Here is an 18184-nt window from a genome sequence, read left to right as displayed (position 1 = left end):
CCTAAGTTTTGCACCAAGTGTTCTGAGCTTTAACACGTGTTAGCATCTCTTCTTCCTAATAGATTTCCCTCCTGTTTCTTCTCTTCCAGCACTGAATGTGTGATCCAGCCATGCATTAACCTTTGTGTCTGATTCCTGATCTGCTGTTAAAATCTATGTTAATTCCTTAGAATCTCACAATTTTTTCCCCAAGCAAATTCTGAGCAGTTCTAGGATTCCTGTACCTGCAGACGCAGTAGGTAGCTAACGTGGTCTGCTCTCCAACAGCTCAGGCTGCATGAATGGTCTAATTAACACCTCATCAAACTCAACTGTTGGTTGTGTCTGGAGAAATTCTCTCTTGCACCTGTGCATTCACAAGACACCATTTCTAGCCTCCCTCACAGCAGGCCCCAGCCATCGGAGCAATGCTCCATCACTGCAGAGCCCGTCCTTACATCAGCAGTAGTGGTCCTGGTCCAGCCTCCAGGACTTGCCAGCCCAGAGTGACACTGGTACGGTCTGTGGCTGCTCTGAGCCATTGCAGGAGCTTAGGAGCAGTAACTCAGCAGTCAAGGGTGTGCAAAGCCCGTGCTGCTGTTTCAGGCAGGGCTCTCCTCCCCTCACCATATCCTACCTCCATCATCAGAAAGTGCATAGGTTTCACCCAGCACAGCTCAACGTCACCTGCCTAAGGACGGCCTTTGCAGTGGGACAGCGTGCACACACCCCTAATGCTGCAAACCTTCAGGTGCCTGATCTGTGCTCATCATCTAGCCTGTCTAGCAGACCCCGAGAAAGGTGGCACTCCAGGAGGGGTTCAGTCCCACCCTGTCCTGGAGGCCCTAGGATTGGGTCAGAATGGCCCTGGAGGTGTCCATCTCCCACCACTGAGACACACAGAGCCTGGTGCACAGCAGACTGCAATGCCCAATACATGTCGACACTACCGTTACCGCAGGACAAGGTTTAAACATAAAGAATAAGTCTAGCTTGGTTGCTTGAGATAACAGTTAAACAATAGACTACAATATTTGGAGCACAGAGCATGGAACAGGAAAATGTAATTTTAGGTAATACTTCACAATGAGACTATTCTGAGTGTTTCAGCACCTCAGGTAACCCTAGAGGCTTTCCCTGGAGAACATCTAACACCAGCTTCTACTGTCAGAGATCACACTGTCTGAGGTCCCCTTTCCCAGTTCAAGTCACTTCCATTATTTGCCCCCCCAAAATCCACTTCCTCACTTTGTGTAATATGGCACTGCTTGCCTGGCAGACTAATCCAGCCATCCTGACTTCTGCGCTGGGGTGTATCATCTCTCCCCTCCAGCCTTACTTAACACTTGAGTCATAATCTTCCACTTGGTTGACTTCTGCTGTTCATCACGTTTTTTAAAATAAGAGTAAAACTTTGCAGATTTGACATCAGGACTATTAACTGCACACACACTTTATTTGCTCTGGAGCTCTGCGAGCACTACATACACCGCTCACGGTGGTCTAGCAAGGCAGACAGCAGGCTTGCCATTGAGAGCACCTTCCCAAATTCCTTCTCCTCTCTCCTGCTTGCTGACTGTGTGGTGCTCCTTCAGGATCCCCTGGCATGTCCTGGCTGTGACAGCCCCAGGCATATGCTGAGCCACGTCCCATTGACCAGTTCCGCGATGCTCCTGCAGAAGGCAGAGCTCTCGGTAGCACTAACCGAGAGTGCTGAAGAGACCTCAGGGAGCTGCTGGGAATAAAGCTCACGCTGTCAAGCAGCTTAGGCACTGGGGTTTATTTGTTTGTCCTTTTGCAACTCCATTTCCAAATACTGCAAATGAGCGTTTAGCCCTTTGTCTTTGTGTAATCAGACTTGTTCCTCCTCTTTACGCCCTGCCTGGTAATAATGGGGTCTTTATGTGGAAAGACAAGCAGCTCTTGTTTCACAGGACCCTGTGGGCTGTAAGGCCATGCAGGCACGTGCCGCTTGCCATGAGCTGCAGACACGAGGGTTTGGAGTGCAGGACACGAGGTTTTTCCATGGGAGAGAGAAATCACTTTGAGCGCCCGTGGACCATTATCGCCCTGGCAGGCAGCGTTGGCAGCAGAGAAACGGCATACAGCTTGGAGAGCAGGCATGCTCGTTACAGCTCTTTCAGACCAATGTGGGGGTCTGGAGAGCCCCCACCATCCCGTCACCAGGGCTGCTCAAACCCTAGCTCTTACCTTCCTTCCCTTTCACTCGAGATGGTGTTTCTGCCATTCTCTCCATCAGATTGTACGCTACAGCCTCGCTCCCGGGGTCGCCGTCAGTCAGAGCGCGGCTCCAGCAACGCAGAGCTGCCGGACCACCCTGGCCGTGCGACTCAGCTCTTCCAACCCCTCTTCCCTGGGACCCGTCCGCGGCGCACGAAGGGCAAATGCAGCAGTAGGACTTCCCTTTCTCTAAGAGCTTCTTGGCTCTCCTCCCTGTTGTTTTCCTTACTCAGCCCGCTCCTCCTGGCGCTAATAGATTTCCTGCTGATCAAGGCTACTACAACATTTTGTAACTCCCCCCGCGCCGCTTTCACCGCGCTGTACCGAATGCCGGGGCTCTGTCAAACAATGCGCCCATGCGGCATCGGTGGCAGCTGTGGTGTGGGCGCAGGGGCTGCTCCCCCACTTTTGTCAGCGGGAGGGATGCTGGCGTGGCAGCTGGTTCCACCAGCTTTATGGTCTCTTTGTGCTGCTGCAGCAGAGCTGAGAATCTGGCCCAGGCTCCCTCTCCGCCTCGCCGGGGACTGCATCAGTGTGCTGTTTATTGTTTCTGCCAGATCATTCATGCAGATGTTAATGAATGCTAGACCCAGCTTTGCTCCCAGCAGAGTCCCTTCCACACCTCCCCCTGCCCAGCCCTCTGCACTGGAGTTTCTGTTTACAGTCCTGCAGGGAATTTCCCCTCTGCTGCACGGTCTTCGAGCCGCACAGTCCCAATTCCTGCTGCCAGCAGGCTCCCACACCTCCCTGGTTCCTGTAGCTGTCCAATGTCACCTCCAGGTGTCTGCGTCCCTCACTGTCACCATTCCTTCTCCACCTCTGGCGTCCCCAAACTACAGACATGCCAATTCTCCTAGGAGGGAGCAGAGGGCTTGGCCAGTGAAGAAAGTTGCTACAGGTTCTTCCTCTGCACAGATGGAGAAAGAACAGGGAGAAGAAGTCACCAAATGGGAAGAGCAAAGCAATTTGTCCAGGAGGACTCTGAGACAACATCTATACTGGTAAGTGGTGCCAGGACCCACCTCCTGGCCCTGGAGCCCACAGGCATGCAGGAGCCTGCATCCACACCACTGCGTTATCTTCACATCCCAACAAGGTGGGCACCTCAGTCTGCCTATAATTGGGAAACGCTGGAAATACTTGCGAGAGTGTTAATCAGCCCAGTCCAAAATCCCACCAGGGACCTCTGCAGAAGTTTAGCAGCACAGACGACCATGTCCCCAAGCCTCGCTGTCCTGGCAGCTGTTGGACAATGGAAAGCCAAAGAGCAAGTCTACCTGCTGCAAAAGGCATCAGTCTCAGGAGGGGTTTCTGATCTCTTCGTGATCAAAGCAACATCACTTACCCTTCCAGGAGAGCAATGACGTTCTTTCTGGGCCTCCCAATGTTCGGCCCATAGAGGTTTGCTCTGGAATAAGTGCGGATAAGCTGCAGCAGGCTTCTCAGCTGGATGTAGTCCTTCCCCAGCTGGCTGCCGTTCACCGAGCGGCCGATCAGGGTCCGATAGTTATTGGGCTCTGGGAAAATAAAAATAGACAAGCAAGGCTTGCCAGCTCTGCTCCTTCATCCGTGCTTCCGGAGAGAGACACAGCTCACACGCTGTCGCACAGCTTGAGCTCCACAGAGCTGCCTGCCTGCTCTGCGGAGCAGCAGCAGGAGCTTCTGAGGAGTGGATGAGGGCCATCGCTGGCTCTCCTGTGCCAGCATATCCTCCTGTGCCCTTTTTGCTGTGTGCTGGGTGAAGGACCCACACCTTGGTGTCATGCTCCTGTCCCCAGAGGGCCCCCCACTTCCCCTGGCACTGCAGCCCCCATACAAGTCCATACAGCTGCTGGTCTGGCCACCCCAGGACCGGCTGTGCCCAGCAGCTGGGGCAGAAACATTTCATGTGCTTAATACCAGCTAATGGAATTAAGATGCTAACACATGCCAGGTCTGTCTTAGAGATGGTGCTGCCTTATAGCAGGGACCTTTAAATCCCTCTGAAACTACATTGGCAAAGCATCCTGGCATCTGCAAATATCCTCTCCCAAAAGGGAATACCTTTCTGCTACAACAAGCTGCATTCCCGTGGCTCTCCTGTTCCCACACTCACCGTTGCCCAGCTCCCAGGAGATGTTGTACTTCTTGCTGGCACTGTACTTCAGCAGGCTGAGGGCATTGGAGCTGTTCCAGGAATTGTTGGGATTTCGGCGCAAAGCATTCAGTGCAAAGATCAGGTGAAGGCCAGAGCAGTCAGCAAAGTTATAGAGTTTGTCTAGAGACCTGGCTGGGAAGAAACAAAAAACAGTTTGTAATTCAAATGAAAGCTACTTCCAGGGAGGTTCAAATGATCCTGCTGTCCATCAGACCTTGCCTTCTGTGTAGGATGAGCCAGGGTCAAATGCCATCCCCATGACATCTGTAACTGCAGAAATGCACCTGACCTTTGAAACCGGGATAGGATTCCAGGTGTGGGCTCATCTCCCTCCAGCATGAAACTTGGATGCCCTCCACCACTGTGTCAGAGCTAGGGGCCGCGTTACCAGAGACAAGTGACTTTATAACGTCTCTTTTCATCTGCTCTTGGCAAGGAAAGTTCAGCCTTTCCTGTGCTTATCCTGCCTTGCATCTCTTTCAGAGCAGATCCCTGCAGCGCCTGGGGAGCAGAGGAGGAAATCACCACCCCAGGGCTGCCAGCTCACAGCCACCTCTCCTGCACGCTACCTGCTCTCTGCTCCCACAGCCCCCTGTGCATAACCAAACCCCAGCAATAATCAGGTAGAACCTCCAAGGTGTGCACCACGCACTCAGCTAACCTCTGCTCTGCACACAAAGAGAGGAGCTTCGTGCCACCCCTTGAGCTTGGGGCAAGAGGAGGGCTACCTGCCTGGTGACAGCCTGGCCAAGCCCTGCTGCTGGAGTGGCCCTCCTGGGGTGCTGGGGTCTTTGTGGGATTTGTGTCCTACCTGCTGGCCCCAGAGCTCCCCAGCTGGTATCTCCCCTGCTGTGCTGTGGCCTTGATGAGTAATGTGGCACCGGCCAGCAGCAGAAGTAGAGACCAAAGAAAGAGCTGACTCAGGGAGCAATGACATTAGCACAGGGCACCGCCAGGAGACCCAAAACGCTTAATGCCTTTTTTTGCTTCAGTCTTCCCTAAAAACTCAAAAGCAATCAAATGCCTGATGAAGCTAATGCCAGTGTTAGCAGGATACGGACAAACACGACAGCGAGAGGAGATTTGGTTAGAGAGTAATTAGATAACTGTGGTGTTTTCAATCATCCCTGCCTGTTGAACTGCATCCCAGGACGCTCGGCGAGCTTCCTGAAGCAGCCTTGGAGATGCAACCACTTAATTGTGAGGAGCCACCGGGGATGGGGAGGTTCCAGGGGCTGGGGAGGGCAGAGCGAGGGCTCCACTTTCAGAAGAGGGGAAGGAGGCGCTGGGGAATTACAGAGTAGGCAGACCGGCTTCAGGTCCCAGAAAAATACTTGGACAAATAATCAAGCTGCTTGTCAGCACTTACAAAATATAAGGAGATGATCAACAGCCACAGGAATGTGTCAAGAACAAATCACACTGAAGCAATCTACTGACAGGAGAGCAGAGCTTGCAGGCAGCAAAGCAGCCATTTAGGTCTAATACCTTGATGGTTTTTAAGGCTTTTGACACGATTGCACATGATGTTCTCTCCGGCAAGTGAGGTAACCCTGATCTAGACTGAACCGCAGTGAGAAATACACACACCAAGAGCAACTACCAGTAATTTGCTGTTAAACTGAAGGGTCTAGGCAACCTGTTCTGGGTTTCTTTACACATTTCCAATAGAGGGGTATAAAGGAGAAGAGGATACATACATCAGACTTGCCGTGGCACTAAGATCCTAGCATGCACCACCATGGCCAAGGGAGCTGAAGGGGATGGAGAGGAGGCGACCGCATGCTCAGAGAATAGCTCTAAGCCCAGGGGCGATGTTCCGAGACCCCCTGTGCCCACACTGCTGGGCCAAGGTGCAAGTGAGATGGTGACAGCCAGGAGCTGCTTGCTCCGGTCGGGATAAGCTGCTCACAGCCTGTACGTCTGTGTTTATTCTGTCACCTTTCCTGGTCACTGAAAGCCTCGGTGAATATGGAACCAGTTTTGAAGTCTGAGAAGAATACACTTATTTTAAAAGCAATGTTTTAAGGAGGGTCAAGGCAACAGGCTAACTGAATAGCTAAAGTTTAATGGAACGCAGCAAAGTCATGGAAAGGAAAAGAAAGGAAAAATGTGGAGGAGAAATTCCTAATCCCTTTCACAACCTTTTTCTAAACACTACTGGTTGTCTGAGTGAAAAGTAGCTGAATTAGATTAATCTAATGTATTCATCCCACTGGTTCAGGCATATTAGCTGTTTTTCTGGATGTTTAGTGAATTAGAGACAGATACAGTTACTTAATACTCATTTACTTCAGACCTCCACGCAAAAACCTGCACTTGAAATGAAACTCCGATAAAGAGGATAAGATAGACACATAAAGGACAACATGAAGATAGCAAAAAGATGTTACCTGCAGTTCCCCTGCTAGAAATGAAACCTTCTCGCTGGTGCAAAACAGTTGTAGTTCTTAAGTACTACAGGAGGGGATTTGGTTCATGTTTAGGAGCCTCTGCAGAGCACTGGGAATTGATTTTCCATGCATCTGCCGGAGGAAATAAGCTGTCCGTTTATCCCAGTGCAGGGCCTGCCATTGTGAAATTATATTTTCCCCATGACACTTATTTTGTTTCCGTGTGCCTGGACACAGAGATGCCACATGTATTTCATGTTCTGCCATGACATTCCGAGCTGGAAACCTCAGTGATCAGGGGAGAGAGCTAGGAGAAACACACAGACGTCTGGGGGTTGCTCTGCAGGTTTCCAGCGGTCTCCCAGCACACGAACCGACCTGCAGACTCCAAGGAGGCTGCAGAGAGCAGGAAACTACTAATAAACCTATCTGTGCATCAAACCAGATTGTTAATATGGGCACTCCTAGTATCAAGAGTATCAGGTATCAAGCCCATTTATCTCCTTTATCCTTGGCAGCTCTCTAAGGATGGTCTGAATCTGGAAGCACCAGTCTCTCGTGACTCTAGCAGAGCCTTGATGACCAGTTTGTACAAGATACCCAACTGTTAGTGGCTAAAGGGCATGTCTGACCCCTCCCGAGGTGATCGCCTTAAAGTGGACATCTCTGTTGCAGACAGCTGTGGTTAGATGAGAAGAGTACTGTCATGGGTGGCTAAAGCACAAAAAGAAGCATATTTAGAAGACCCCAAGTGATGTCCAGCCCTCCATAAGTACAAACAGGGCCAAAAGAGAATGCTATAAATATTTTACTGCCATGACTAGGGATGGCCACATTACTTCTGAGTAATGAGAACATGAAGAATCGCAGTATTATTAACAGCTGGCTAAAACTCACTTTGAATTCTGGATAATTGCACTGTTTTTTCTTCATCAAACACAGAAAATCTTCCAGGAATTTAACCTTTCCCCAGCTAACAGATCATTAGGCAAGGCTTTCACAAAGCATTTCAATAGAAAAAGCCATTGTCGTACCAGAATGAATCTTAATAGAGCAGAACTGGATTTATAAGACGTTCTCCCTGTCCCTTCTCCCCCTCCGCCGGGTGCAGAGATGCACACGCTCAGCGCTCACATGCCACTGAGCTCAGGGAGGAGAAATAAAGCAAAAAAAAGATGAAAAAAAAGAGGAAAAAGAAAAGTACAAGGATGCTGAGAGTCAGCTTCTGCCACTTACTAATGCTCACGTAGCTGGAGCAAGGCTAACCAAGGCAGCAAAGCTACGTGCTCCGATCCCTCGCACCCAGCGGCAGTGCTTGCTGGCAGGTTTCAGCGGGGATGGGCTCCTGCCTTGGTGGGTTTGGGACTAACAGCAGCCAGTCGGCAGAGACAGAGGCCCCATAGCCCTGGCACGAAAAAGAAATCAGAAGATATTTGGGCTTTCTCAACCTTTTACATCCTCGGTTGCAGAGGCTTGGATGCATCTGGAGAGTGAATACCGCTTGACAATGCATGGCTGGGTGGCCGCCAGTGAAGATCTGCTCGCAATCCTGCCCTCAGCTGAAGCTCTGCACAGGAATTAAAGATTTTGGCTGTTTGCATGGATGTCTCACCCTGCACAGAGGGAGACAAACAATTTCAAAATGCAGGAGAAGGTGTCTGTGAGGCCACAAATGGTGGTGGGGTACATGGGACAAGTACGTCCTGTGGGATTCTTTCCCATTTTTCTCTTTTTTATATGAGGCTAAATGGTAAAGTTCTCTGAAACATGGATGGCACTTAACTATGTGACATGCTAAAACAAAATCTAAGGCACGTTAAAATGTCTCTGGCAGTTCAAAATAATTGGAAAGACTTTCCAGTTATAGTTACTGAATTAAACATTATACTAGAGACTTTATAAAGAACATAGTATTGACTGCCACTTGGTAAGAGGGACAGTTCAATAATCTCTGGGTTTGAAAGTCTTCCACATTTTTTATTCTGCTTCAGGAATTTTGCTTTGGCAAGGTTTAGCACGAAGAGTGGAAATTCATGTGCACGCTGAGACGGAGGCTGAGATCAGCCAGTGGGCTGAGGGGTGGCGGGGCATGGCACGGCATGCCGGGGGCTTTCGTAACTCTGGGAAGTCAACCAGGAGGATAGGAAAGAAGAGCTTGTTCTCCCTCTATCCCCACCGTTCACCACATCTGTCTCTTGCACGTACATCGTGTGCCAGCGCCGAGGAGGATGGGGCGAGAGCTGAGCACGGAGCGGGCAGCACACACCGCACTTCCCAAATCTGCAGGTTAGCTGGGAGACCAAGCAAATGCACAACAGATGAACCCTTCTGTTGATAAAGCAAAGAAACGCCGTTCTAGAAATAACGATTTCAGCTAATCATGGGTATTGCTCGACTCTGCATTCCCCATAAATTCTGAGTAATGCCTGGAGCTTCCCTGCAAACAGCTCCAAAGCCAGCAGCATCTCCCACCCCTCAAGGACCCCGCAGGAGATAGTGGAGGGAAGGGGTTGGGAAAGACCTGGCAAAGAGAAGCCCAAAGAGAGCTTTACAGGGAGGGGGCAGAAAGGGTGGTACAGAGTGTTCAGACAGGAGATGAGTAAGATGGCTGGCAAGAGCAATGGATGGAAAAAGAAAAGTATTCCCACTTATAGAAGAACAAGTGGGTACATGGAAAATTTATTTACAAACAAATTGCCACCACAGTCAGCTGAATCCCATTTGCACTGGCTCTCTTGGGTTGAAAATCCTCATAAAACCACATGTGTGTGGCAAGGACTTAATGTTTTCTTAGCAAATAAATATGTATCAGAAGATACGCAACAGGCAATCAGAGTAACTCCAGACCCATGGGACAGGTCTGCAAAACTGGCTTGAAATCTTCCCATGGATTCCATCCCCAGTCACGATAGGGTTTCAGACAGGGAAACCAGAACCCCCCATCCATAATTTGCACAGTTAGAGCACCAAAGAGGAGCCTTCACCATCACTGCAAGTTCAGAGGAAAAGCAACATGCCACACTGCCCGTATGCGCTATAACATCCAGCTTGATCCACTGGAACATGGGAAGATTTTCCTTTCTAGCTGCATGCTAAGCCATTCCTTCAAAGTTGCTGCTTAAAGAGAATTTTAAAGATTTCGAGGCTACCAAGAAACCCACACAGTTGCTGGAAATTGCATTCTAATGATGACCATCCCAGCTGGGAAGCTGTTTGGTTTTAATTCAGTCTTCTGAAGCATTTTGCTATGCAGTAAAACCACACCGTGTAAAGATGCTGAAGAATTCCCAGGCAAAATTACTGACAGGAGGGAAAAGTTTGCTTGCCTCAGACACAGGTTTCACCTGAAATGCTCCCTCTACCTGGTCAGGCTCCTGATTTCTCCCAGAGAGGATGGAGGTGTGCAGAGCTGTCCCTTGCTCTCGTTTACCTCCCAGGCTTCCTTATTGCTCTATGGGGGAGCAAAGGCTGGGGGTGTGCTGCATGTGGGAAGCGCTTCCCAAGGCAAGGTGCAGCATTGGAGGTCTGCTCTGAGTGACAAGAAGTGCTTTGGCAGAGCTATAGAAAAGGGATCTAGTTTAATCCCATCTGAAGAATACCTGAAAGTTGGAGGAACTGCCTTTAATACTGCCAGCCAGTAAAGAAATGCTGCGCACTGTGTGTTAATGAGAACCTGGATTTTGTATCCAGCTGGATGACAGATGGGGGATCTGGGGCTATTCCCCCCGGAGTATCAAGGGGGCCTTGTTCCAAGGGAATTGTTGTCATCATCCCTGGTCTTTAAGCAGCTGAACATTGACCCTCGATATTCATTCAAGTCTTTAACTAGATTTTTCATTTCACTGCCAATGCAGAGGTGATTATGCTGACCACGTGAGCTAGGTTCAGTCCTTAACACCACCGTACAGAAATAGCAGTCTGGGGGCTTGGTGTCAATCTCTCGCCAATAAGGAGCTTGGCCGGCAGCCATGGATTGCGGGCTGAGTTCCCAGCTGGCATATAACTTGGAAGACAACCACGAGGTCTGGGTTCAATATCCAATTGCTAAGGAGTCTGGCTGACAGCCTCATTTTGCGGAATGAATCCCAAATTAATATAATGCTTTTGATACCAGACAAGGGGGCATGGCCTGCTTCCAAATGCTGTAAGGGCTCAGATAAAAGCCATAGGCATTGGGTTCAGTGTGTAAATGGTATCAAGGTCGGATAACAGTCAGAATTGGGCTTAATCCTCAGATGGTGAGAAAAAGGAACGAGCCCTGAGCTCTGCCTTTATGCAAAAAAAGAGCTCAAAAGAGCAGAATAGCTCTGTTTTCAATCCTCGTGTGGTAAAGAGCTCACAGGACAGTAATGGTTTCTAGGAACAAGTGTAAATTGACATGGAGCTTCAGAAGAGACGTGGGATCTGGGTTCAATCTCCAAATGCTGTAAAGCTCAGATAATGGCCAGAGGGGCAATTTCCAAACCCTCTGTTCCAGCGTGGTGCCTGGGAAGGAACCAAGATCACATTACAGCTAAGAAAGCTGCTTTCTTCTGCTGCATAACTTAAGACATCTTCCCGTTTGGATCAGGATGAATCCAGCATCTTCTAAGGTTTCAGAGGGAAATGGAGGTGGGCAGGGAGAGGGCTACAGGTTTGAGCAGAGCAGAAGAACCCAGCAAGAGAAAATAAGACCGTGAGCACCACCTGCTCTTGTGCATCTTGTTGGCCACCCCACATCCCTGGGCTTTATCCATGGAAACTGCTCCAGAGAAAACATGGGTACAGCTCATCAGCATCCTCGCTGCTCCGCAGTGCCTGCACCGCTGGGCGTCCTCAGGGCCTCTGCGGGAGGCAGCTCATCCCACCGAGAGATGGCGATAGCCTGCGTTGCAGTTACTTCTCACTGACACTGCTTGCACAAGGGATTGGTGTGAAACAGCGTGCGCAGCAAAAACTCACTGCCGCTCTCGTAGCTCACTCGTGGAGTAGCCTCCTGACGCAGCCAGGCTAGTTTGCTTGAAGTCATTCCATTTTGTATAAAGGAATGCAAATAAAATGTGTATAAAATATTCAAATACTTCTTTGAGCGGGCATTTAAAGTTGGTCTGTTACATAGGAAACCTTTCCGGGACATGGTTTTATTGAAAGCGATATTGTTCCTGTGAAAAATTTCAAATTTGATAAATCGGCACTATCTCCCTTCCCTTGAGGAAATCCTTTAAAATCTAATTGTGGCCCCTGGGGCTCTCAGCTTTAGCTCCAAAGTCTGAATAGGATGGACCACAGAGGACAGGGCCTGATTGCTGTGAGCTCTGATATGACAAGCTGTGCTTTGTAAATCAGCCAGACTCTTGAGCAGCAACTGCAGACTCGGGGTAAAAACCCCCAAAACACCCTCTCAGGGCAGCAACTACCCATTCCTAACGACCAGGGGTGCTGAAGACAAGCCCTGTCAGTACTATCCCCTGCATGGGCGGTGGGCACAGCCCAGTGTTTTGCTCTTTAGCCTGTGCAAAGCTACGACGTTGGGGACAGGTTACAGCTCAAGCTACAGAGCTGCCTTCCTCCGGGCTTTACCTATGCACGTGGAGGGAGCGAACCCGCTGGGCTTGGGAACATGGCTGCAGATATAACCCAGCTCCGCTGCCAGACCGTTTGCTGACAGAATGACTGTTTTATATGGCTATAAGAGCAGCTATAAGCGCAGCTGTCTGAAAAGCAACAAAATCTATGATGTGTGGTTCTAAATCCAATGACAGCTGGCAGTGCTGCGCTGCAGCTCATTCCTTCTTTTACACAGTTTAGCTAAAACACTTCTCTGTGATCACCCCGATTTATCAACAAACAGCAGTTTCTGGAACAATTTAAAAGCATTCCCAAATAGGCAAGAAGTGGTCAGCTCTTCAAGCACTCAGCGATCTGCAAGCTCCCAAATAGGCAGGCGGCTGGAGATGGATGGGGACGGCTATGGGAGGACGAAATGCCCTCCCCAGCCGCCTCGCAGGGAGGACAGGGCTGTGGATCACAGCGGGATGGGGGGCTTTGAGGCAGGGGTACCCGGGCAGCTGCAGAGTATTACCCACAGGCGGGGGCAATGGTGATTTATATGGTTTAAATCTGGCCCAAAGCATAAACGTTAGCCATTTCTGTGCTGCCACGGAGGAGAGGTGACTTGGTCCCTGCACGCTGCTGCTCCCCAGCCGAGGAAGCCACACGGAGGGGGATCTCCTCCTGCCACCGAGTCTCACCTCCCAGGCACAGGAAACCCCGTGCAGCCCAAACCCACACAGATGTGTGCAAGACAATGCCGTAGCTTGCTGTATAGCTGTACGCTGTAACACGACGCAGAGCAAGAAGACACAAGGGCAGGTATCATGCTTGTCCCCACGCTCACCTCCTCCTGCCGGCTGCGGGGCAGAGGACAGCAGCCGTCACGGGGACCTGCTCCTCTGTGCATCACTTGCTGCTCAGGCAAGCTGCATCCACATCATTCTTCCAAGGTGCCACAGTTGCAAGGCAGAGGTTTTCCTAATAAATACTTTTTCTCGACAGCACCTGAAGTGCTAACACTGCAACAAGAGGATGGATGTTTTCAGCACTTTCCTGCAAAAAGTGAGCTGGGCAGCATGGGCTGAGCAACACCCTGTGCACATGCTGCGTAGCTGAACTGGAATGAAAAATGTACAGGTATGAAGCGTGTTTTTAACTTGTTTATTTAATCCCAGTAAAATGCTTAACCCAGGTGAACTGTGCATCCAGTTCACCCATTCCCTTCCGTCCGTCTGGCAGCTCCGATAGTCGGTTTTTGCTGCCTGAACTGCTGTCATGTGGCAGACACACGGCTTGATTCAGAAGAGCCTCGCTCAGGGATGCGAGCCAGACCCACCCGACAGCATCCCCGGAGCCGCAGAAGGCGCAGCGCCTCGCACCGGACCTCTCTGCCTCCCGCCCCCCGGGTCTCTTGCTGCTCCGGAGGAGAGTGACACTGATCAGTCATGCTAGGAAGCTGAAATACCATGTCGGGAACAAACTCAAACTGAGGACTTTAGCGTTGCCAAACCCCAACATTCAAAAATCATGAGTCAAGCTCCCAAAAATCATGGGACTGGCTCGAGAAACCTGGTTTTAACATAATTTTCATTGCCTGCTGTTTTCAAAAATTTTGAGTGCCTTTATAGGACATTTTTAAGCTCTTCTACTACCAGGAGAGCTAAGATCTGGCTTATTTTTATTTTTCCTTTTAACGGCAGTTGATGTGCAGCAAAACAACTGTTTTATTTTACAAGTTGTTTGGGTTGGCCTCGCTTCCCCGTGGGTGGGGGCTGCGGCCGGCGGCCAGGGGTGGCAGGGGCACGCCTGACGCCCCTCGCCGGTGGACGCTGCGACAGAGATGCTCTGCCATTAAGCAAGAATCTGCCCATCTCCTCTTACAATCCCGAGCTATTTGGGGAGTAAACCCACAATCCACAAAAATCAGGTGCTTCATTTTATGGGTCTGAGTCAATGTTTCCTATCGTGCGAGGAGCCGCAGCCATGGTGCATCGCTGAAAACCGCCGATCCCAGTCCCGGCCCATCCTCTCCTGCCTGCTGACCCCATTCTTGCCATCGGCCGTCCCTGGCTGTTCCCGCTCGGCGGAGCAGCTGATCTCCCTGGGAGGAAGAGGGAGTGACTGGGGCTCTTCGCACACTTTGTGAGTTGGGCATCTGGTATTTTTCAAAACTCTAAAACATTTTAACTGAAAACTGTCCTGAAAAAAAAAAAAAAAAAAAGAAAAGAAAGAAAAAAGAAAACCTAACCAAAAAACAACGCATAAAACCGGAAATGTTTCAATCTGAAATCCTTAATTAAAACCACACTCTTTAGTACATAAAGAAGGAAGTTAAAAAAGAAATGTACTTTTGCACATTACAGACAGCATTATAATAAACACAAAGCACTGCCAAGAAAGAGGCATTTTCAAGGCTAAAGTAGATGCCTCCAGCTGCACTCAAATAATGTCAGAGGGCTTGTCCACATTGCCGAGTGTCATTGCATTTGAACGCGATAGCGAACAACCAAGCTAGGCGGATGCGGAAGACGGCAATTATTGGCGCAGACCGCTAGCACTGCAGCGAGGACCATAACCCGCTGGGGTCTGTGAACTCCTCCGACTTCCCACAGATCCCAGACCCTGGTCTTAATCTGTAAAATATTTGAAGGAACTGGCCCTGGCTCTTCCTGCTCCTCTGGGCTCGCAGATACGGCTCAGCTGGAGGGACCCGGTTTGGCAGGAGCTCTCCCCAGCTAATCTTTGGGGGAATCTTGTACCAAAGCACACAGGGTGGAGTCTGAACCTGATTTTGGAGGCACAGACAAATGGCCGGAAAAGGCCGGCGTCATTAGCCTGATGTCCCACACCGCGCAGCCCAGGACGCACACGAGGAGTGCAGGAGTCAAACCCAGTCCCTCAGTAGGACAGATCAGATCTTTTGTAAAGCTATCCACCGCCAGCTTAAAATTTGCTGCAAGTGTGGAAATCAGACTATCCCCATGGAAAATGTTGCAGTTATTTAATGTCCGTGGTCAAAATAGGCACCTGGCTTGTGGTCCAAACTTACCTGTTTTGGCCTTCTAGTGACTGGATCTTGCTATACCCCTGCCTGCTACGTTTTGTTTCTTCTGGATAGCTCAAGATTAAGATCCTCTGAAAGTACTTTCAATAAGCAGCATTTGTTGCAGGTCTTCAGTACCTTCACGGTAATGCAAGTTCTCCAAGCTTCCAACCAATTCAGTAGCTCTGCTGTCCTACAAGTCTTACCAAGCTATGCCAACAACACGCTGCTGTGCGCAACATTTAGGATCTCATGAAACAATATGGATGTGCTGAGGGAGAATAGGTCTCCCCAGACTCCTGCTCCTCTGCATCAGTCGCAGAGCTGTGCTTGAGTGCCCGCTGCTGCCCAGGCAAGATGATCTTCTGCAGAGAGAAGATGCTGGAAAAAGTAGTGTCTGGGTGAAGATGATTGGTACCTCTCCCACCTAGTGAGAGGACTGGAAACTAGGTCTGAAGGGAGCCACTCACAAAAGCTAGTGGATGCCCTAAAACCAGCTGAAGGCTTGGGATATGGCTAAGGGAAAGGGAAACTGCAGTGGGCTCAGAGAAAAATTCTGAGTGCGAATAACAGGACAGCCTTCTGATCATATTATATGTCTGCACATAAATGCCAGGAGAACAGGGAATAAACAAGATGACTTTAAAGCCCTCACATACAACCACAGCATTTAGCCTCGCACATGCTTCATGGAAAGACATCATCGGAGGGGAATACTGACAGAGAAGATGTAACTTGTTTAGGAAACAGAAGAAGGAAATAGGAAGGGGGTTTTTTTGTATGAAGAATACTTTGGGGTTCAAGAAGAGGTGAGAAGCAGACTCTGTGCATGTCCCCAGGGACAGAGAAAGAGACAAGGAGCACAGGAGATGTCCCACAGAGCTCCATTAATCAGAAAGAGGACACAGACGAGGCCTTTTTGAGCATCTGACTGAAGCAGCCAAATAATTGGAATTGGTAGGAACAGGTAATTTTAATTGCCCTGGCGTCTGCTGAAGACACAGCAGGGCAGGTTCCAGACAAACCAAACTGCTGGAGTGCGTGGGGAGAAGGGAAAGTAGTAGGGGAGGGGATGTTTATTACTTGGATATTATTGATACAGAAGGTTGATTAATAGTCCAAAACTGGAAGTAAATTTGAGTGCAAGTGGTTACAAAACCATAAAGTTCAGCAATTTAAGGCAGTGAAGGAACAAGAAAAACGGATTAAAGATAATGTATTTCAAAAAAAGCAAATTTGAACAAATTCAGGGCACAGGTCAAGAGGATCTCTGGGGAAGGGAGTTTAAGACAGCATTTCCCAACCAGTGAGACATGGAGAGGCAACAGCTGTGCTGTGGGTCCAGGGGAGAGAGCAGCAGAAAGAACAGCAGGAAAATACCCTGCAAATACATACAAATAAGAGGAAGAAAGAAGAAAATATCAATCCGTAACTCAGTGCAAAAGAGTAAACAACGTATTCACAGAGAGACCGCTCTTTGCTTTAGTTTTCGTAGAAAAAATTAACTGTGACATGGCTGTTAATTACATTAATTCTAAGTGTGAAACAGAAGCAGACCTGAAGAGGGAAGGAACAGATGAAAGACCACTTCAAAAACCTAAACCACAAAAGTGCTCAGTTATCTCTATGAAATCTGTGTCAGATCGTTTTGTCAAACACAGAAGATTCACGTGTATTCAATAAATACTTTTTCTGCATCTTCACCCAGAATTTTGCCATTATCAGCATGCCCTCTTGCAATAATGCTGCACTTAGCTGAAATGGTTTTACTCCTGATATACTGGGAGCGTACTGATTGCTTTACTCCCCTGGATGAAGATGCATTCCCTGATACCCTCGGCTTCTTCTCACTGCTTGCCAGCATTTCAGGGGAATGCATCTCCTCCAGCTTTATTGCAATGGAGATATCATCATCTGAACTACTCTGTATCCTTTTAAGGTGAGCAGGGAAGAACAGGCATGACTCCTTGTGAAGCAAGCACCTAAAGCGGCTCAGGTGAACTCCATAAGAGCTCTATACCTCTTTATCTTCCTGGAGAACAAGCCAAAGCCAGCCCAGCCCTGGAGATCAACACTGCAGATATATGGACTTGGATGGGATGGATGTTAAATTTCACAACAGTTACTCTGCAGCCACTGCTGCCAGCACAACTCCTCCGCATTAGTTAGCACATCCTTGGTCACTGTAGAGATAGAGAGGGGTGCTCGCACAGCCTGCCGGGACAGTAGCTCCAAATATCATCCATTAATTGTATCATGCCTAGAGGTGGCTGTCAAAAACGCAGGGAGCCACGTAGGCAGAAGAGGCAGATGAGAGCACAGCTCGCTTGTGGTATGTGGGACTCAGCTAAACACGCAGCAAAAGACTCTGCCGTGAGTTACTCCGATCAATGAATGGATTTAGATGTCAGATGTTAGCTCTTTTCCGGAGAGACCCTCTGCATGTTTTTTAATACATCTGTGTACCCAACTGCTGAGTGACCTACAGCACTGCCCTCCTTCCTTCTCCCCTCTTACTACTGGAACACAAATCCTTCAACTGAAAATACATCATATTCTGGAGCTAAAGAGTCATATTAAAATCGAGTATATGAGGTGCTGGATTAAGCTAATGGTGTCATTGGCTTGCCTTCTGGGAGATTTTTGCAATGTATTTGTCAGATTTTTAAACTTCCTCAGCTAAACAAATAACCACTGCTAAGCCTCTGAAAGGGATTCTGCCCCCAGTCAGAGGAGACAGCCTTCCGAGACAATTCTTGGGGAAAAAGGTTGATCTAAAGGAGCACAATTTCTCAGGGTTTAACTGAATGTATCTCACTGGTTAAGTAAACAGGTATCTTTCTGGATATGGCATAATCT

The 18184-nt window shown here is 49.1% G+C and overlaps 1 protein-coding gene across 1 annotated transcript in view; it reads right to left on the bottom strand.

Moving 5' to 3' along the window:
• Positions 1–18184, bottom strand: part of HPSE2 (heparanase 2 (inactive)) — a 112449-nt gene that overhangs the window by 34417 nt on the left and 59848 nt on the right. The window contains exons 4-5 of the mRNA XM_075154809.1: positions 4316–4489; positions 3566–3737 (exon numbers count right to left, since the gene is read on the bottom strand). Of these exons, the coding sequence (XP_075010910.1) occupies positions 3566–3737; positions 4316–4489 (346 nt within the window). The remainder of the gene's footprint in view (positions 1–3565; positions 3738–4315; positions 4490–18184) is intronic.

This window comes from Calonectris borealis, chromosome 7, assembly GCF_964195595.1.
Source record: "Calonectris borealis chromosome 7, bCalBor7.hap1.2, whole genome shotgun sequence".
NCBI lineage: Eukaryota > Metazoa > Chordata > Aves > Procellariiformes > Procellariidae > Calonectris > Calonectris borealis.
The sequence above is the reverse complement of the archived record's forward strand: the minus strand, read 5'-3'. Positions and strand labels throughout refer to the sequence as shown.